Raw genomic sequence first — 22,584 nt, forward strand, 5'->3', positions numbered from 1 at the left:
GATCCCATCTGATGGTCATTAACCATGTTTATGATACCTTCAGATGAAATCCCTTTCTGCAACTAATCTGTTGCTCCTAATGCCAACTAGAAGGTTTAGGGTTCATTTTTAATTCTGATGGGTTTAAACTACGCTTGCAAGCTTCACGTTGAACTAACAGCTCAGGACCATTGGTCCTAACACCCAGTTTGCAGTATGTAGCACTTGGAAAACTTTGATAGCGCTCACAACCAGAAAAATTGAAAAATGAGATGACACAGAAGTGAATATTACATGTCTGCAGTGCTGTTATTGCTTGAAAACAATAACACATAGCACAGAGTAGCTGGGACTGTTTTCTGGAGTAGTCACCTGAGCATGGAATACTCCTAGAGGCACACAGCAAAAGGGAAAAAAAGAAATGCAGAGCTTTTTCTGTTCTCAAAACTGTTCTTAAACTACGCTAAACTCACTTTGTGAGGCACGTAGCTACAAGGTAAAAATGGACACTGAAGAAAATAGATTTTATTTCAATAATCATTAACAAAATTAACGGTTATTGAAAACTGGCCTTTGAAAGCAGCTTAGCAGTCCACCAGAAAGGTGCCCTAAACCCAATTTGCAGAATCTTCAAGGGAATGGCTTGAAAACGCTTTGTACACAGCCAATTAACTCCAACTTATTGATTGAGATAGCATCTCTTAATAGTTCAATTTATTAAATATTTCTCTTCAGAGAATTCTTGTTCTGAAGAGCAATTCACACCACTTTCTGTAACCTGTCATTCAAGCTGTCAGTGAATACATACATAATAGTTATATAGGTGGTAGTGAGTCTTTAGTAGTTCAAAAATACTACAATAACAAAAGCAGAAGAGTCTTAGGAAACCACAGTGGAAAATAACCACTTGCAGGTAATTCTAAATAGAGATTCGTAAAGTAAAGATAAATGCAGCTGAGAGCTAATAGAGCCCTATCTGTTCAACTCAGCATCCTGTGAGCCCATATTGGGCTTTCAGCACTCACCATTCTGCCAACCACTGGAAAAAAATGGTCATGGGTAAAACCCAAAAAGATGCGATAAAGTCTTCTTATTTTGCTGAAAAGCCACACACCATTTGCATGAGCACTTCAGCAAATCATTGCAGAAAAATCACCTGTCAGTCAGATGCTGCTTCTGTATCACAAATTGACCAGAAAGGGGAAAAAAATGCAGTTTTCACTATGAAGAATAATACTGACATTTGAGAGACATTGACTGGTATGCAGGCCAACAGAAAAGTGACACGAGTTAAGGGTTAAGGAGAGCTGAAATTCGCAGCCCTTGCACGAGGGAGGGTTCTAAAGTAAAGGGAGCAACCTTGATTGGTGAGTAAGCAGCACAGTGTGGAATTCATGGCTTGTGGAATTTAAAAAGTAATTCAACAGACAAAAAGCCAACGCTGAATAGACACCTGTCAAACAACTCACATTCAAGCATTTTTGCTGGCATCTAGGCTTTTTCCATTAGCATAGCTTCACATTTTGCTGTGCAAACCAGCCAAAGCAAGCTTACCCCACAGCCGAGGCAGGCATGCCACATCTCCCTACACAGAGCTACAGCGAGGGATTTATCCCCTTTGGCTTCCTGTACCTCCAGCTCTTCCACACACCTTTCCTAAGACACAAGCCTGTGAATGCTGAAATAGATGAATAATGGTACTCAGGTGGATATTCCTGTGGCTCCCTCCAGTAAGCCAAAGTACACATGAGTTGAATCAAAGGCAAAATCTCTTGGTCTATTCTTGCCAGACCTCTGGACATAACCTGAGACTCTCGCATCTCAGAAGGAAAGATGTGATAAACACCTTGGTCTTGCTCACCCTGTCTCAGAACTGAGAACGCTGGTGAATACCCATGTATTCGATGTCCTAAAGATAGCAAAAAGCAAGAGCCAAGTTACCTCACACTCCTTTTACTGGGGTAGATGAGAAACCAGAAGGTGAAAGTAAACCAGGATAACAAATACAATGGGTATAGACAAAGACATAATTAAAGAATATCCCATTTTTCAATCACCAGTTGAGCAGGCTAAACTTAGGGACACTGCTTAGTGGACATGGTGGAGGTGGCTGGACTAGATGACTTCAGAGGTCTTCTCCAACCTTAATAATCTCTGATTATTAAGTACTCCATATTTTGTAACTCTTAGCCAAGGTCTACTGAAGCCAGTAGGTAAATGCATTCTTACTACTCTAATAGTATTTCCTTTTCCTATCTGCAGTTTTCCTTGTGAGATCAAAACTGGACCAGCTCAGTATCTCGTGCTATAATCTAGCCTTCCACATGGAAACTAAAGTAGCACTTCCAGGCTCTGTCACACAGTCTATTATTTATCAGCTGTGAACACCTTTACTCTGAGATCAAGAGATTTCCAGCTCTCTAGATCAGAGGATTACTTACAACAGCATTTCAAAAACGTGCCCAACTGGGGAGAACTCGGAGCAAAAAAAGGAAGGCCTGCAGAACACGGCAGCAACTGATGGTCAAAGTCATGTGATGATAAATGAAGACTGAATGAGGAGAGAGAGTGAAGAAAAGGAAATGTGCACGTACCACAGCTTTGCACATACCTAACACTTCCTCTCCAGAGTCCTTTACAGAGAAACTGCATGCATCTTCATCATCCTCTAGCACCCATCTAGCAGGGATAAAAGTGAGGTAGAGAAGAGGGGGAATTTCCCAAGATCAAAAGAGCATTGTGGGGAAAGGAAAGATCACACATCAAGTTGAACAGCCTCTCAGGATGATGCTCTTATTACCACCCCTGTTTTTCCCCATCAGGAAAGAAGGGTCCTACCACGTAACTACTTCTCTGACACAGTGAAGGACATTGAAGTTGGGAGTTCAGGGAAGAGGAGGGGATGGAGAGGGAAGACAAGCCTAGAATCAAATCTTTGGTGTGCATTTATAATGTTGTACAGAAACTGCATTTCAGGATGGAATGATTATTGATTTCTTAATGGATTACTGCTGCACAAATTTACACTCCCCCCAAAGACATCAATCTTAGGATAATAATTATAAACCTATCACAGCATATAGAGCATTCTGACTGAGTAGAAACTTATCGCTATCTGCCGGGAAATGGCCAGTTTTCTGTTTCTCCCGCTCCAACCACATTACAGCATGGCAAGCAGCTACTGAAAAATACATGCTATTATAAAACAAAGTTTGTCATAGCCACAAGACATACCTCCAGTCAACTTCCATTACATGGACTCCAACTACTGCCCTTAAGACAACACTTAATCCAATGAACAAGTTAATTCGTTATTAGAATCCTTTCGTATTATTTTTGTCATAGTGCTGAAGCAGCCACAGCACAGACAGAGGCTCTTCAACAGGCAAGACATTCACGAACTCCCCCCACACAAACACTTCCTGCCTGCTGGCCTGCAGTCAAACGTTTCCACAGCTAAGTAACTTAATTTAGGGAAGGTACCCCTGGAAAAGTTGAATAACCACATTACCAAGAGGACTCCCACTAACTTCGACAGTGGACAGACTGAACCACTGGAGACTGGACACTGCAGAAGTTTGTAAATCATTCTAAAGCAAACAAACTCAAGATCCCAAAGCCTACACAGGGCGCAAGAATGTGGAAGATGCTGTCTGTTAGTGGCTCCCACCCAGTAACATCACTGCCTCCAACACATTGTTTAACTTGAGACATTACATTAAGCTGTACCCAGAACACACTAATGGTCATCTGCAGAAGGGCTGGCTGTGAAGCTCAGCTGCTGGCCCCATCTCTCTGCAAGACACAACCACTCAGAACAGCCATTTACAGACCTGCTAGGTCCAGCCGGTATCACAGGTCAGCACACATCCAGCCCTATTAAGTTCTTTGCTATGAGTGGTGAGGTGCTGGAACAGCTGCCCAGAGAGGCTGTGGCTGCCCTGTCCCTGGAGGCGTTCAAGGCCAGGTTGGATGGGGCCCTGGGCAGCCTGGTCTGGTATTAAATGGGGAGGTTGGTGGCCCTGCTTGTGGCAGGGGGTTTGGAGAGCTGTGATCCTTCCAGCCCAGGCCACTCTGTGATTCTCTTAAAGAACAGCAGAAGCTCCCGCTCTTGCTCAGCCATCACCTTCAGTGTGAGACCATGAACTACACCAGACTAGAGAATTGATACAAGCTAAAAATGTTTTATTTCTTTTTTGTTCTTTATTTAAAAAAACAACCTAACAGAGCAAGGCACGTATTACTCTACTTAAAAATGGATGCCTTAAGAATAGTCATCTCTGCTAGAAGGACATGCAGGCCACTTGGCAGTCCTGACATCTTTCAACAGTCTTGTACTCATTTCCCAAAGTGACAGCCCACAAGTCCAGTGCCACTTAAGCACATACAGTTTAAAACGTGGCACACACCGGATTTTCAAGCTCCTGCTGATAGCACTGGATTGCGGTTTGCATCAGCGCAGGGCTGCAGTTACACCGCGCTCAGCACCAGGCCCCCCTCATACCCAGTGCTCAGTCTCATTGCAAGCAGTGAATAACAATGCTCACAGAAACCAGGTGCAAGAATTTAGGAGGAAAGGCAAACTACTGCTCAGTTGTAAGCCACCTGTCCCTTCCATGCCTGAAAATTTCATATGCAAACGTAACCAGTGAACATTCCCCAAAACTTAGCTTTTCACTACCCAGATCTTGCCTCCATGATACAGGTCTGTTCCAATAGGGGTAGAAACCGATTTAGAAGCTTCAGCTGGGAGCTGGGGATCAGGTCCCCAGTAATTCCTGATGAAGTTCTCTAGCTACACAGCGCGGGACCAGCACCTTACCTCCCATTTATCTAAAAGGCTACAATTCAATTAGTGCAGCAACTTCTCCCCTTTCCTCATAACCTCCCCTAGCCCAGCACTAGATGTAGCCACTACACGAAAGCAAGAGCATGGCTAATAAATCTTATCTACCGAAAAGGTGGCTAGCAAACAAAACAAGAGAAAGAAAGTAGCATTCTCCAAGGTACGCAGACCACAGAAAATAAAAGCAAAGGGCCCAAAGCACAGCACTTGCCATCAGCTTCAATTAGCAGCAACGTGGGGTTTGGGAAAACAAGGGCCTCTTCAGAGCTGCTATAGGGCAAAGATGAAATCCCAGAATTAAAAACAAAATCCCCACATGCACATTAATATTCAGAGGCAATTACCTTTCAGCTTAAAGTCAGCCAACATGCATCTTACTACAGCAGCTCTTAAAGCAATCTTGTTTACAATTGGAAATGGATTACATTGTCTCGGCTCCACCTATCCACATAATGCAGAGCTAACTGTCAAACATAAAATTACAAAATGGTTATTGTAAGGTATCCCCCTTCAGCATAAGAATTAATTTGACCCTTTTTATTACTAAATTATTACTCCCACACAAATTTTCCATCACAGATACCTATCAGCGCTGACATTTTTACACCGGCGAGGCATTCTCAGATGAGTATTTTCTTCTTCTCCATCTCAAAGGTGTATTGAGCAGATTTGATGTCAACAGCCTCCTGCAAAGCTAGTTAAAAATCTTTAAACTTTGTACATACAATTAGATGGTGACAAAAAACATTTGCTTTAAAAAAAAAGAAATTTATACCGTTTCAGATTCGGAAACAAAATGCCTCACAAGTTAAAGAGATGTCAGTGTGCATTTTTAAGAAAGACCTGCAGATATTTTTCACTACAGCTCTGGCAGGTCCTTCTGATTGTCACCAAGAGATGTGATTTGACACAATTGCCCTGATTAAGAATGTGCTTAAGTCCTATTAAAGCCAATGGGAGTTAATCATCTGTTTAAGAGCTTTGCTAAATCAGGACCAGAACAGGAGATATTTCCAAAAATCTGGGCCTAAATTGAACACGCTAATTAGCTGCACACACCAATTACGTGGTTATGGATGAACCAGTTGTTTAGCATTTACAACAGCACGCTTTGTGGGGAACCATTCAGAAATAAGTTCCAATTATCACTCTGTGACAGGTCCCACAATTAGGCAGCATAACCCATCTATACCATATTCCTCTTAGCTGAAGGCATGTGTTGTGTCTTTGAAATAAATATATCCTTCCATTACTATTTGTCCAAATTACCAAGTGGATCAAGACCTCACCCTTGTTGAACTTCACTGTATTTGCAGTGAGGCTATCTGTGCACTCAAGCTTTTCTTTAAATCACTACTCCTTGCTTACAGAGAATATTCACTCTTGCATTGCAAAATCTAACATTTGCACTCTGTGCTTTCTAATGCTTCAGCCATGTGCTCGGGAAACAAACAAATGGGCACAGGTTTGCATATTCAAGACTGCAGATATCAGCAGTGCATTTCTAGCAAATTGCTGCTCCTACAGACCAGGAGTTGATAAAATGATGACTATTTCCCTATTTGACATGAAGTGGGATTGCCAAATCTCACTTCCCTGATCATTAGCCTGGTATGCGCTGTTTCTTCTTAGCACCAAGATTTTCAGTTAAGTGGCTACAGAAATCTCCATCAAGAGAAGAGGAAAAAAAAAAAAAAGCATTCCAACTTAGAGGAGGCTGAACAGCCATGCCTCTACAAAACAGCTCAGAAATGAGAAGCTACACTGAAAACTATATTTATTAAAACAAACAAACAAAGATCTCATGGCATGTAAGGCAATCTCGCAATTTAAAACTTGACTCATGATTGTGAAAGTTTGGAGTTAGCATGCCAACTTGGTGAGCCATCTGCTCACCAACAATTTATAAATGAGACTGCTGCCAAAGCCACCCGATTACTCAGTTCTAATATTAGTGATGTAACTAAAAACACACTATCAGGATTTTTACATCCCCCCCACGGTGAACCAGGACACACACAAAAAAACACGTAGGGAAAAAGTTGGAAAGGAAGATAGGTGAAATATATTTATAGTCAACATTCCCTTCAGGTCTGATTATCAGGAGCATACGAGAGTCCATCCTTCAATACTGCAATTCCCTCTCAATCAACTCAAAACAAATCAGCAGATTATAAAAGATGAGAAAAGGTGAATCATGTACTCTGTATTCCGTGTCTATTTCTTCGTTAGTGATTCAAGTGATGATTTGTTAAAGCACTTAAAAAGCAGCTCAAAACAGTGCTTAATACATTTGGACAAAAGAATATAGCGGGAAATTGTGTGTGCGGGTTAACAGGTACACTGCTGATTTTAGTACCGGTGCTGATCTTACTGTTAGAAGAAGGTAGTTTGGAATAAAAACGCTATTTGCTTTAAACAGTTCCTCTCCAATTAAAATTCCAGATTACGTAGTGAAGAATTGCTGAAAATTAATCTACAGTAAATAATCCTTGGGGCAAAAGATACTGTAATGAAACTGCATGGAAAATTACTCACTCATTTTTAAAACATGAGTCACAATTCAGTTTTGTTGGCCTGACACTCCAGATGCATCTCCATGGCGAGCCGGCAGCAAATCCCAAAGCACAGGCAGTATTCCCGCAGCTCGGGCACGCAGTGCTGTAACAGCAATGCCAGGCATAGCACCTCCACTCCTCACCTCCCACCCAACCAGGTCTACCTGCAGCCTGGCCTCCGCCTGCACTGTGTGCAGAGTTAGTTTCTGAGTGCTTCCCGTCCTCCTGTAGGGCAAGAGGGATCCTAGCAGTATTAATTAAGAGAACAATGGCAGCAATAAGCATCCTGCTTTGTTTTGGAACACCTTACTCCACCACTGCCAAAAGGAGTAGCTTTCAAATCCACGTTCTGAAATTAAACGCATCATCATTACACAATTACCGTTCTAATTAGCCTTCTCAACAACAGATCAGCTTTATTTACAATTAATTTTAGTTAATGAGTTAGTTGTAGTTTTATCTGAAGGATAATTGGGGAGAATTAATAACTGCTTAATCCACACAAAATTTTGATGTTCATATCGTGTACATAATTTTGAGAAATGCTTCTGAACCCTGGCCAACAACCACCAGCTTATTTCCACTATCTGAAAGCAGCCAAAGCTCAGCAAATGTTACCATATTACATTGCAGTACATTAGAGTGTTTACGTATATAATTAGAACTATTATTGTAAACAATGCTCATAATTATAAATTGAAATTTCACCTCCAACTCGTAAGGAAGCTTGCTCCCTTCCAGCACACCTGGCTGCAACAACTACTTCAGGTCCTCTCCTTGCTGGCCCACTGATTCACTCACTGACAGCTGCATGAGGAAGCACTGCAGAAGCCCAGAATTTACAAGGAACTCCCCACCCCATGTGCCAGGCATTCCACACCTCTCATGCCTTTTTCCACATCACTGCAATGAGCCCGAGCCTCTGATGACATTTTAAGTGCAACTGCAGAGAAAGGTACGGGCTTAAAACTATTTTCAATTGTTGATCTACAGATGAAATTTTTCGCTGCAGATTTCCAGCTAGCCTGGGCTTCCTCTGAGGTAAGAGAGATCTTGTGGGCCAGAGAGCAGGAAGTTTCTTGCCCTGGAAGGAGGGCTCAGATGGATTTTGCAAGAACCTCTTCCCCTAGGGCACGGGGCAGCATTGCTCCAGGCTATTTTCAAAACCAAGTCCCACCGCAGAAAGGGCTGCACTTGGGACACAGATGAAGTATCTTGACATGAATCCTTCACAGAGCATTGTTAGAGATTATTTCCTGGAACACACTGGTTTGGATTTGAATACATATGTGATATATATTTACTACAGCAAAAATCTCACTGCTATCGATTTCTCTATAAATATTTAATGGTTAGCAGTCACAAGCTAAATTTAAATAACAATAGCACTAATGACATTAAAGCTTTTCATTCTTTCCAAAAGCACGAGGAAAAAAGCAAATATCTTCATACAGCATTTTAACATTTTAAGAGCAGTAAGACAGCAACCTGAAACCATGCTGCATGCTGATAGACTGAGTCATGTCTGGTCTCACAGCGAGGTGATCCCACACAAACATCTACCAAGAAGCAGGTCTTGTGAGGAGCAGGCATCACAGACCCTGCCTTCCAACCTTTTTCCCCATGCAGCAGATCCTTTGACATTTAAGCAGAGCGGTGCTTGGTAGCTTGCCCTTCAGCAGAGACCAAATTCACATCTTTTCCCTTTTTCTGGATTCCTAAGAGTTGCATGACTGTAATATTTGTCAAGCCTGCACATCTCTGTTGTGTCGGACCGAAACTCCCCTGAAGTGCCTTCCCCTTGCATTCACACACATCACACGTGCACAGGCTTGTCACAAACCAAGCCTGGACACATTTGCAGATATTTTCCCCACCAGCTGCCAGCCTCCCCTACCTGGTGCTGCCTACTTTGCCGACAGCTGACTGGTGATAGCATTTATACCCTGAGCACAGGCTGGCTTGGGATTCATACACGAGCACATGGGATTTTGAAGAAATAAAGACCTTGTGCAACTGACAGAACACAGATTTCAGAGAATGCAAGAGTGAACTCAGACAGTTCTCACAGCCTGCAAGTGTCACGCACTACTGACCCTTGGCTACACAAACGGCACATCGTTCTTCTGAACTCAAGAGCCCCCTATAATCTGACATTTTAAAGCACACACACACACAAATGATGAAGCTGACTGCCTCCCACCTATAGGAGCTGAATTCATACTAATTCCTCTAATTTATCTCCACCTCTTCAGCCTGTAATTTTGTTCACCCATTTGTATCTCTTAAACAGGCACGCTTTGTGAAGCTCTGCAAGATTTATTGCTGAAAAGGCATGATATAATGAGGAGATATTATTACATTAAATTCTATAAGAATAGATTATCCAAAGGATAACACCTAACAGTGATGGGGAGAAAGGGCTGTGTGTTCCCACTAGAGAAAATTCTCAAACAGAGAGCATCTCCTAGCACAGATGGCTCCATGCAGCTGATGGAGATGTACCTATCCTACCCAGGAACCATCTGTGCCAGTGCAAGGTTAAAACACCTGGTAAAGACGACCCACTTTGGGGAGATAGAACCACTATTACATACATTCGTGTCTACACTATGTCTGTATTTGAAGAACGATGAGGATTAAGGGATGGTGTGAACATGAGGCACAGAGGTGCATTCCAAAATATTTCAGTTCATGGGAAAATGGGGGCCAGATGATGACAGACTTGGAGATGCAGGGAGAGGCCCCTCAGCGCAGTGCTGAGCACGCAGTACAGGAGCCTTAACCTGCAACAGACAGAAGAGGTACGCACAGCTGCTAATGATTCACGCCTGCCACCTTTCTGAAGGCATTACCTGCACAAAGCAAAACGTACACTGCAGCATAGCAATTTCTCAGGAAATCATGAGATATGTCTAAAAGACAAAAACAAAAACACACCACAACAAACCAAACCCCATTCTCTTTTGCCTACTCCTTCTCCCCAAACCGTACAGCTAACCCAGATATGGTCTTGAACCTGCAGGCTCTTTCCTGGAAGCCTTCAAACCATCCTTCAAGAGAACAGTCACTCTTCCTCGGATGAATAGACCTCATATCTCTTCTGTGTAAGAAGACTCGCTGTTTTCATACAGAGTTGACTTCTTTCATTTTCAAATACGGGAATTCACACCATTCTGTCTGCTGCTCTCTGGACAGGAGCAAGTATTGATATTTAACTCATGCTGCTGGAGTTCAGAGAGTACCCAGGTACGGTGACCAAAACCTCTCTTGGTTTGTGTTTTCCGGATATACCAGTAGCTAAGAGAGCACATTTACTCACTGAATTACTCATAATTTGTCCAGAGACTAAGTTAGACACTAGGACAGTAGGTGTGAATTCTCATTGTTCGTACAAACACTCCCATGGCAAGAAGTGATTATTAAAAAAAAAGTTCTATGGATTTGGGCATAACACAAGCTTCTCCAGCCAGCTTTCTGTACCACTCACCAGCTTGACTTCCATGGGCCAAAGGATCAGATACCCCCTGAGAAAAACAGGACTGCATCCCTTCTTTCTGATATAATTAGGATGTTGGGAGGAATGCAGCAGAAACACGGCTAATAAGCAGCTGAGAAGCCCTCAGCCTATTGCTGAGCACAGATATCTTTAGGATAATACTTTTTTTTTTTCTTATTCAAGTGGGAGAGAACAAAGGGGACACATGGCAAAGTATTCCTCATCAGAAACTCAGACTTAGTAATATACGGACTTTTACAGGTAAAACATCGCCTCGGTTTTAAGCCCTCCCCAGATCTACCATAGGCTGGAGATTAAATGTGCCCTGTCTTTCTTCCTTACATGTGAAGAAATCTCATTAAAAAAAAAAAAAAAAAAGTAATAGAGAGGACAGGAAGATAAGGTGGCGATTCGTTGTGCTTCACTGTGTCTTGCCTACTTTGGAAACTGCTTCAGACTTCTGCCCCCAGGACAAAGGGCTGTCAAGCAGCACCAAGACACAGCTGGGACTTTTATCTTCATTGCATAAGGCTGTGGCAAGGAGAGTAGAGCCAAATCCTCACAGTACCTCCTCCAGCCCAGTGACAGTGAGGGAAAGAACATCAAGATTATCATTATCATTAGTCCCTTTCTCTCTGCCCTACTGCAGTAGCTATGCTCACACCCAGGACAGCCACTCAAGTGGTAGCAACACTGACTGACTTCCAGCCACCTGCAGGTGTCTCCCACAAGGGGATCTGACTGGTAACTGTGGCTTCATTGCAAAGTGTCCATAAGCACACCAGAAGAGCTCTGAGAGAGGTTCACAGCCTCTCTTCACACCTGAAGGCAGAGCAATTACATTTATATTGTTGCTCTGAACTAAAGAGCAAGCACAACGCACACAGCGTACCACCTCTGCACTCTGCTTGGCCATACCAGAGCAGCCACCAGAATAATGGAACATCAACCCAAAAACCAGAAAGCAGAGCCAAAAAAAAAGGTACTGAGGAAGCAAAAGTTAGTGAAAAACCACCAACAAAACAGAAGGTTCTGGTTCGCTCTAGATGACTTATCTGCATGCAAACAAGGGGGAAATCAATCAACCCCATGCTTTACCAGGAATAGCATCACTGGTTTTCCAACACACTCCAGTGTCCTAGCTGTAACACTGCTTGCAGGTGACCCTGCCAGCCAGGGAACGCTCACTGCAGGAGCTTCTGCCAATGTCACTCTGCTTCTGAGGGATTAGAGCTCTCCAGAGCCACGGGTTGACACAGCACTGCCAGCAGGAGCCCAGAATGTAGGGCTGGCTCCAGATCAAGGCCACATTTTGCTGTGTGGTGTAAATAGGGGGCTGTTAGCATACAGACCTGGTAATGCTCAGCTGGGTGAGAAGAGTTAAAAAATTACAGCTGCTCTAATGCAATCATACCAAAATAAGGTGCTTTAGGACTACCACAGCATCTCCTGTGTGAGACAGGAAATAAGCTACCCTGGTATTAAAGTACTGCTGTACATGTATGATTGTGGGGCTGTAGGAATTAAATGCTCAAGAAAACCTTAGCAACTTTTCCCGAAGTCCAACACATGCCATCCAAATCCAAGTGATATGTGGCCTCTGTGATTAGGGGGGAAAAAAAGAGCAACACAAAAACATGAAAGGACTCCGTTACAACAACAAGAGTTGGGGAAGAAAACCTGGCCTCCTGTCACCTAGCTCTGAGCCACGGCTGCCAAGCTTCACTGCTTTTCAGCAGTAACCACAGCTGTGCTTCCTTCCATTGAGATGCAGCACACTGCTGCTGGGACTCCAAACAAGTCCATGCATGTAGGCAGGGGACAACATGCCACAGCATGGGCACAGCACCACGGGCTGGTAACAGGCCTCATCACAATTGAAAGCAGCAGCAATGTGTTCTCCTAAATCTTCTGCAGAGGTGCCTCAAGGCAGACCTCCCGTAAGGAGTTTCATTCACCACAGCATACTGAAGTAAAAGCAGAAGACAGTTGTCTTTTCCTCTTGGCTAGAATTAACATCACTCCAGAACTCCCTTTTTGCAGTGCTTGCCCTCACTAAAGCACGGGGACAACACAGGCAGCTGCCTTTCCACTAAGAAAGCCCAGCCCTGCAAACACACATTTGGCTGGAGAATGAGGAGAGCCAATGGCCCACAGGAAAATAGGAAAAAAAGGTTTAAAATCTGATTACTGGAGAGAAAACACTCCTTGATTTCAGTATAAGCAGGACCTTCACAAAGATCTGGAAAATGAAAGACAGAACACTCTGTAAGTGGTATCCAGCACTACAGCTGCTGTCACAGGGCTGCTTCAAGGAAGACAAGGATTGCTCTTTTTGTTGGCGTGTCTGAAAAGGAACCAAAATTCCATAAGCAAATACTGAAAACATGCTGACTCCACAGCTACCAAGAGCAATGAGTGTTGTAACAGGGTGTGTACCAAGGAAAGTTAACTGAACCTGACAGTCCCAGAAAATAAGAGAAGCTTCCTAAGAAAGGTGTGTGCTGCAACAAAGCTCTGGCAGGTGACCTCTCAAGAGACTTCCATCAGAATGAATAAAACCTATTTAATGAGATTAACTGATCGGTTCACTCCACCCTCATTATAACACTCACCAAAAGGGAGGAATGTTTTTACAACCAAGTACCTGATTCCATTGGGAATGCCTGAGACACACTGACATCAGATACAAAAAAAAAAATAATACAATAACCACACTGTTGCTGTAACTACTTCGTGTTCATCTACATGCAACTTGTATCAGGGGAACTGTTTCAAGATTGTAACCATCCCAATGTGAAGGATCTGATGTGATGTGGATTAACATAAAAGCAAGAGGCATCCCAGCAAATATATATATATATTTTAATTAAATCTGTACAACAACTCTGCAGAACTTCCACTGCTTATGTGTGGATGAAAATTTGAAGTCTGATCGTCACCTCATCTTTCTTCCCCCTCCTTAAGCTTCGAAAAAAGCAATTCTCAGTGTATCTGAGGTTAAAAGACTAAATGAAAGAAAACTCTCCTGCAAGCATCAAAGTTGCTCGCTTCTTCCATTTCTCTGCCACACTGAGTTCATCTCTTACACCTTAGCTCACCGCCCTGCGACCTGTGAAATGATTGGTACATCTGTATTTAGGCAGCACCATGAAATTCCACAGCTGAGCTCTCTAAACATCACACTGACAAGGTAGGGAAGCCAGATGAGAAGGGCTGCAGGACTTCAGTAGACTGACAGAAGTCCACATCCCAGCACTGAGGCAACGATATCCGAGATGCTCTGCCTATCCTACTCCTTAAACTTAGGGGAAAAGAGATCCCTCAGCATCACGAGGTAATCCAGTCCAAGTTTTTAGCACCATATGCAGTGTTTCACACTTTGCAGATATTTGGAAGAACTGGAGACCTGAATCTGCACTTATGAGCGCCACAGCCAGGCTGCCAGAATTCTTCATGCACCAGTGCATGTGTCAGGGAGTAACTGCTGCAAAGCACCAACATGTTTCTCCCTGCAGCCCAGTCCAGCCAGCCCCAACCACCACAACTAAAGAAAAGCCTCAAGCAGAGGCTCAGCCTCAGTCACCTCATGCACAGAAGAAGCACATATTGAGCCAAAAAGAAATCCAAAATGAAGTCCAGCCTTACTTGCCTCGGCCACAGATTCTGGAGATGGCAAGGCTTGTTTGGTGCCTAGCTGAGGCACGAAGCAACCTCTGACCTTATGCAGTTTCATTCCCAAAGACAGATGTCCAAGTTAGGTTTCTTTATACATGCAGATGTGTACCACCGTGTCAGCACTGCAAAACATTCCACTCAGAGCAGCTCGTATGGCAGCGAGCAATTGAAAAATGAAAGTAATCAAGGAAGACTGAGGATTCTGAAGCTACAAAAAAGTCAGAAGTGTGTCACTGTCAGTCCAGCAGCCTACCAAATTGCCAGGAATATGCTATTGGCCACTTCTTAGCATAACCTTGCCTGAGTTCTCTTACCAGACTCGGACCTTAAATACAGTTACAGAAATCACTGACACTTGACACGGCTGTCCCAACAGTGCAATCATTCCCCACCATGAAGTAAATGGAATCACCTCATTACTTTTCTCAACTGAGTCAGCCAAAGTATTTTCTTAATAAATTATCTCATAACTTGCCAATGCTTCTGAACTATTATAAACACATCTTGAAAGCGTACCACAATTTTAATCAGTTTCAAACATCAGATGTGGGGTTTGATATTTAAGATTGTTCTGACTCCATTTCGTTTAAGGGCTCCTTTTGTCTATGAAAACAGAGATAAGAAAGTTATCTAGGACATTCGCTGTAAAGTCTCTCATTTAAGAGCAAGTCTCCTCTGTCACTGACTGCTGTTACTTTCCATAGGACACCAGGCAAGCGGTCGTAGAGAAGCAGCCTTCACCCCACACACAGTGACCACTTGGTATCAGGACAACTAACCAACGTGTGCCCATGCAGCCTCAAAGGGGGGATGCTCTTCTAAGCCCGTGTTAATCTCCAGGGGAAAAAAAATACCTAATAACTACAGAAAGAACTTAGCGTGGTATTTTGAGGAGGTGGCTGGAAATTATTATAAAAGAAGCTCCTAAAAGAAATGATTCCCCATCAGCTTTTAAATTAGCATGCCGGTTCCTACTCTGAGTTTCCTAATCACCTGCAACCTGGTCCTGTTGGCTTCAGTGAGCGTTAAATTGACTCCCCTGAACTCTGCAGGGTCCAGAAAATGGCTTCAGGCCACACAGCAAACCATTCAGCACCAACACGGAGTTAATTGAGCAGGCCTTAGATACCCATCGCCAAGCATCACCCATCAAAAGCGTTCCCCCACAGAAGCTCTAAACAAAATCCAGACCTCCAGATCTGAGGCTATATAAACAGATAATCCCCAACCAGCAGGCATGGCACTTATTTGTCTTTTGCCGTAGAAGAAAGCCAGATGATCTATCAACCTATTCACTTTGACTATTTACACGTATTTTAAATCTTTGCTTACATAAAACTACAATGAAGTATTTTAGAGCAGAGCATCTGCCAACATACATACAGTACTCTGCTGAAGGCAGATGCGTACCGTAAGGTGCGTGTAAGATCATTAGTTAGCTATGACAGGTGATTTGCTGTGATTTATCTTTCAGGATCACCTCATTCACAAGGAAAATGGAGCGTCGGCCCCATCTATAACCTATACATGCAGTCTAGATACTTGAAAATGATAATAGGTTAGAGGATGCAGCAGACAACTCTCTAACACGAGCCAAAATACTTAACCTGAAACCTTTTGGAACAGAACCCAGAAGCATCAGTAGCCCAGCCAGAACTCCTACTAACATGGAATTGCCAGGGGCTAATGAACACAAAACTCTTTACCTAACGCATAATTTTACTGTTGCTGGGAGAGCACTGCTCAGTCGTTTCGGTACAGATCCAAGAAATTTGCTTCTTATGGTTTTGTCTCTGTTTGAGGCAGACACAAATTAAAGCTAAATTAAGAGCTGTGGCTCAAAATGAGTCAACGGAACACAGGAACAAAGGTCAGAATGCAGCTCTCTACCCTGCAGGTGCATATCCTGGGCACACGGCAAAACGGGGCCATCCGCTCCCTTGGGACAGCTGGCAACAGAGCCAGGACTGAAACATGTCAGGCTGGAGCTGAGCGGATATGGATCAATCAGCAAACCCTACCCAGGTGGAACGGTGTGCCCCGGGTTTCACTATAGCAGCAGGCCAGCAGCAAAGCAGCAACTCTGCTAGAAATTAAACCGTGCTCAACACTGCATTTCCTCTGCTTACAGCACACTGCTACTTCACGGGCCTCCTCACAGCACCGCAGCAGGATGGACAGTGGCTCAGTCCAGCAACAGCAGCTGAACTTGCACGTCGTATTACCACCAGCCATTCCACCTCACCTTCCCACATCTAAACAGGCTTCTGGCTCCCCACGCATCAGGCTGAAAGCTCTGAAGTACAGCTTGCTGATTCAGTCTAGGCAAGCTAGCTTCAAGACTGGACCAAAAAACTTCAGTGAACCATCTTAGCATCTGCCACAAAAGCCAACAACCCGTAATCAAAACCTTCCATGCTTAAGACAAACCGCCTCCCTCCAAAACATTCCTGTGCCTGCAAAGAATATAAGAGACAACAAGTCGCAGAAGCTCTAGCTACGCGTGGCTTAAGAACCCCAGATAGAGCCCCTCGTTTCTCCAGCAGTAGCGCGTGCTTAACGCAAAGCCAGCAGGGATGAAAGCAATTGAGACACCTGTGAGATACCACAAAACACATTTGAAAGAAAGATCATCATGTGTGTTGCACAAACTAACACCACTTAAAAATTGCTCAAACGTTAACAGGATGAACGTGAGAATATTGAATATGTTCAAGTACTTCTGCATGACTTCATCCTGGACCTTTTTATTCCCTAATTTGACTTCGGTTTTTAGTCTAGATTATAAAGAAGATTTAAAACAGGGAGCTTTTTTCCCCTTCCAATGAAGCCTTCCCATTAATAAAAAGGAAACAAAGAAAATGAAGACAGTGAGTAGTAAAACTTTTACAACATAATAAAATATATCAGAATCCCATTGCAACAGCATTGGAATTGTCTGAAGATGCTGAATTATGATAGGTTGTCATATAAAGTTCAGTCCAGAGTATTAGCAATCATACTCTCCAGCAACATGCATATAATTGGGAGATCTTCGTAATAACCCTCAGTTTTAAAGGCTCGTAAAAACTGTGCTTTACTCATAATTTGCAAGACGAAAGAAGAAGTTCTTAAAGGCAAGGAACGTCTTTCTCTCAACAAGGAAGAGTGGGAAGGCAATACACCACGTCCTTAAAGCAGGCAACCCTAAATACTCGCTTTCTCTATAGTGATTTTTGGTGAAAATACTATACAGTCAGTTTAAAAAGATACACAAGATACATACATCTCTATAGCATACACCCTAGAAAGAAAATTAGTATCACGCAGCACAGAGAGGAACCCTCTGAAAGTATGTTGTAAGCAGCACCTGCCATGTTATATTTTAATGCAAGTACTGAGGGACTCTAAGGTAAAGACCTCAATGCAACCTTGTAACTCAAAGTAAACACACAAAAAGGAAAAGATGCTAGTTCTATGAATCCTGTATCAAATAGATTTATTCACCTGCGTACTACCATGTGAAAAGCAACTGTAAACATCCTGTGAGCACTGGACACTCTCAGCATCCCAAATCTCTTCACATTTTCTCTGTTTCCTCCTCGACACTCTCAATCAAGATCCTCTCACCGCTTTAGCGAGTCAACAGCTGAGTGCCATAAACTCCCCATTATCCCAGCCATCTCTGGAGTCACCAAAGCAAAGCTCAGGTAATGAATAGGACGCTGAAAGTTCTGAATGGTAACAGTAAAATACAACCTGCCATCAAAGCCAGATATTTCAACTTTATACTTTTGCCAGAGTAAAGCCTTTTCACAAATAAGAAGTGTTTGTTTTCAAATAAAGTCGCTTCAAGCTGCTTCTGGAAGCACAGTAAACAGTAAAAATAACACAACAACAATTTCCATTTGGATTGCAAAACCCAATGAAACAAAACAAAACCAGCACACGTCAAACTCAGAGTTTTCCTACCTGGAACAGGTAAGGACCAGCTCTCAAAAGCCACTTGGGGATAGTTCAGACTGGTAATCCCGTTCATGGCTAGATGAGACACCAGCACGAACGAGAAAACAGAACAAGCAGTCTACCCCGTTCCTTCTCTTCTTTTATTGGCAAAGCTCACACAAGCGGGTAAGACCAGGAAAGCGAGCCGAGGACCCCGACTAACCCAAAAACGCTGCCAGAGAGAAACACGTTTAAAAGAGACTTACTGCTTGCCACGTGACTTGGTGAGGTATGCTGCCCATTGGGTGTACTTGAGGTGAGGTCAATAGCCATGCTGGAGTGCTCCCTTTCGGGTGAAAGCTCATTGTCACCTGCTTTCACAAAATAAGTCGCCCGTAAGTTTCCATCCCAGCAAAGCAACCCGATGATTAACAACTATGCCTTGCCAGCTCCCTGCACCCCTGTTTGCCTTCCCTTTGCTAGGGGAGCCTTCCAAAGCCTATGAACACTGGATTCTCAGTGGCCAGAAAGAAATATTTGATGGACTGATTTTAAGAGCTCTCTCAAACCTCCCATCACCAGTCTTTCGCAGACAGCCTTAACAAAAATGCTGGTCCAACTGCTTTGTTTCTTCAGAAATTAGTACTACTTCTCCATTTGCAAACACTGAGGATAGCAGGAGACTGAATTCCTACTTTGCAGGACAGACCTTCCCCCCCGGAGCCTTTGGTCAGCTGACAGTTAAACAATGCTCTCAAAAATAAGACATTTTGCCCTAACACAGAAAGCAGGAGAAACGCACAGCAAAAAGCAAGGAAAGTTGCTGGTTCTGAAAATGAGTGCTCTCTCTCACAAAGTTCATTCATCCTCAGCAAATACTTGAACTGCGAGGTGCTCACTCACGCACCCATACCCACATGTCTTTCAGTCACACACAAAGCTTATATTTAAATGCCATTAATTCAGTGGCATCTGACAGCAAAGACCATACAGAAGGAAGCTAAAGTTTCAGGTGCCCGCATTACAGAAAGATAGCGGGGAAAGAAGAAAGTACTATAGAATAATCAAATAAAACGACTACTTACATGTTATATATCCATCAGCAGCCTCTGCTTCCATAGTCAAAGTGCAGTGCTGCAAGGCAGAAAAGTACACCCTCAAAGACACCTGTCAGTATCAACCATTAAACGATTAAACTTACTTAGAGCCCTGAGTAGTTATACCCATTTTGCTGCTGTTGCAACCATTGCCTAGAGAAACACAAGCGTAGTGCATGCGCTCGCTTGCAAATCACCGAGCCCTCCCTGCAAACGATCTGAGAAATCCTGCTGACCCTTGGGCAGGCTGCGCTGGGATCTTCTCGGTCTGACCAAAGCCTTCACTGTTCCCCACTCGCCGTTTTTACCTGATTTTAGCTTCCCCACTCCGAGTTTCCACTTGCCTCTTTGAAGCAGGGATTGTAACGCTTTACGAATTATCAGCTCTCTCAGCCAGAACAGACCTGCAGGAGTTGGCACTATTAACAATCGCTCTTTTCTCACCTACTCCAGGAGACTCGGCTCTGCCCTAACCAAAACAAACCCCTCGGTGCCCCTTACAGACCGCTGCCACCAGCCCTCGCCTCACACCAGCCCCTCACAGCAGCACACACACCTGTACACACACCTGTTCCTCCTCACCTCGCTGATCTGCCCCAACACGGGGCCCAACACGGCACTTAATGCTCCCAGGCCATGCATTTTGTGGCATGAAGCAATCTTAAAGTTTCTGGAAGCGCTTTGCTGACACAGAACAAGCTATTACTTTCCAGAAACCCAAGTAACTGTATAGAATGACACCCCCTAGCTATCATTTGATATATATTGAGGGGAAAAAAAAAAAAAAAGAAAAGAAAAAAAAAAAAGGAGACAGAGAGGGATCAATAATCTTAACTATGTTCTTTTAACTGGAAAAGTTAAGAAACCAACATGACCAGAGGAGAATTTTATTTCCTCTCTCCCTCCCCGGCCTCTTTTTTGCCTTTAGTTTCAAAACTCTCACTGCACCAGGCAGCTAAATTATTCACAATGAGCCATTTCTGTATTGATCGCCAAGTATATTTAGCCCTGGCTCCTGGAATTTCTCCATTACTTACTGGAAAACAGGCAGCTTCACTTCTTGTCTCCAAAACCACTTCCCTCCCCCTCCTTCAACTCGCTTTCCTCCCGCCTTTCCCCCAATAAATAAATACTTTTCTCTGTGTTCTTCTTTGGTATAAAGCAGATCAAATTCCCAAGGCATTCAGTACATAACACTTAAATTTCAACCTGCCTGGCTGCTACCAAACTCTCTACAGTGACTGATTTTTCCACATGACTTTAAAAGCAACAACAACAACAAAAAAAAACCACACACACAAAAAATCCCTAAAAAGTTTCCAAAGCGGGCAAGCTGATTCCTCAAGCCCTCCCAAATTACCTTCTCTTCCCCCTAGTCCAGGTAGGCAGGCACACACTGAGTAAAGAGAGAGGCATCAGAAGCAACAGGGAAAGAGCACCCCAGCCAATGGAGTGAAGGAAAGAAACTGGAGGAAGGGAGGAGGAAGACAAAAAAAAAAAAAAAAAAAAAATTGGAAAAAAAAAAAAAACCCAAACAAAACAGGCACAGAACCATCCGTAACCTAAATTAAAGCACCGTTTGGGGTGGGGTTTTCTTTTTTTTTCTTTTTTTTTTTTTTGTTTGTTTGTTTTTGGTTTTTTTTTTTTATTATTATTATTATTATTTCTTAAAAGTGGGGAAAGCGGAAGGAAAGAAAAGTTTGCTCCCCGTTTTCAGGCTGTGATGGGGAATCCCGGCGGTTCGGCCTTTCAGCCGGGGAGGGGGCAGAAAGGAGAGACGCCGCAGACACGGAGAGGTGGGGAAAGTTGGAAGAAGGAGAAGAGGGGAGGTGGGGGCCAGGCGGCCGCCCCGGCACTTACAGGTGGGGCATGCGGAGCCGGGCAGCGCGGGATGAGCCGGCGGGAGAGCCGCTCAGGAATGGCACATACTTTCAAGGAAGATGAAGAACAAAAAGGGAGAGAGGGAGGGAGGGAGGAAGAGAGAGAGAGAGAGAGAGAGGGAGAGGGAGAGGGAGGGAGGGAGGAAGGGAGGGAGGTCAGCCGGTGCTACAGCAATGCGATTAACCAGCAGAGAGAGAGAGAGAGAGAGAGAGAGAAAAACTTGATCCACCGGTTCCTTCCGAATCGGCACGGCAACCGGAGCGGGGGGGCTCGGGCGGCAGCGCACCGCCGGGCGGGCAGCCTAGGCCAACTTCCCGGAGCCGTTCCGGCACCCCCCCCCCCCACCCCCCGCGACCTGTCAAAGTGATCCAAGTCCTGCCTCGCCGCTTCCATCTATTCCCTTTAGGACCCTTTCTCCCCACACACACCTCTCCCGTTTTCCCCCTCCCCCCGTTCCTTCCCTCGGTCCCCCGACGCACGGCCGCCGCGCCTCAGGCCGCAGGTGGCGGCGGCAGGGCCGAGTAACGGGGAGCGGAGCGAGAGCTGCCCGGAGAGCCGAGGGCCGGGGGAGGGTCGGGAGGGGGGGCGGCTCCTGACGCGGCGTCCCCGAGGGGAAGCAGCAACAAGTCGGGCCGCGCTCGGCTCGGGGCCCCCCGTGCTCCCGGGGGAAGGCGAGGGGAGAGAGGGAGGGACGGCACGGGGAGGGGGCAGATTTACCTCAGCCGCGCAGGCAGTGGATCACTTCCATGCCCCTTTTGTTTGTGTTTTTATTAGTGCCGCCGCCCCGCGCCCGTGCGCGGCCGCCTATGGAAACTGAGGCAGCGGCGCGGTCGCTAAGGGTAATCCTGCCGGCACTTCCTCCATCTTCGGAGAGCAGGGTTAGCCTGGGACAGCTGGTCAAACCCCGAGAAACCGATCCGCCCGCCGCCTTCACACACACACACACACACGAGCACCGCGCACTCACTCACTCCCTCACACACACACACACGCACACACACATACGCGCACATACACCGAGGCGCACGCAAGCGCGCACCCGCCCGCAGGCGCGCGCGCCCCCCCCATCGCTCTCCGCGCGCGCGCGCACGCACACACCGAGCGGGCGCGCGCCGCCGCCCC

General features: G+C 44.7%; 1 protein-coding gene across 5 annotated transcripts in view; it reads right to left on the reverse strand.

Moving 5' to 3' along the window:
* IKZF2 (IKAROS family zinc finger 2) overlaps positions 1-20,233 on the reverse strand; it is a gene marked incomplete at both ends in the record, with an annotated part of 101,220 nt that extends 80,987 nt beyond the window's left edge. For 3 of the 5 annotated variants that reach the window (XM_079539382.1, XM_079539380.1, XM_079539381.1), the window contains 2 exons: positions 18,751-18,855; positions 19,570-19,603. In XM_079539382.1, the coding sequence (XP_079395508.1) occupies positions 18,751-18,855; positions 19,570-19,603 (139 nt within the window). Of the gene's footprint in view, positions 1-18,750; positions 18,859-19,569; positions 19,619-20,149 lie in introns of those variants that run through there. The other 2 variants (XM_079539379.1, XM_079539383.1) reach the window with 2 other exon arrangements.
* Positions 20,234-22,584: the final 2,351 nt, after the last annotated feature.

Source organism: Tetrao urogallus (genome assembly GCF_951394365.1).
Source record: "Tetrao urogallus genome assembly, chromosome: 8".
In the NCBI taxonomy this organism is placed as follows: Eukaryota; Metazoa; Chordata; class Aves; order Galliformes; family Phasianidae; genus Tetrao; species Tetrao urogallus.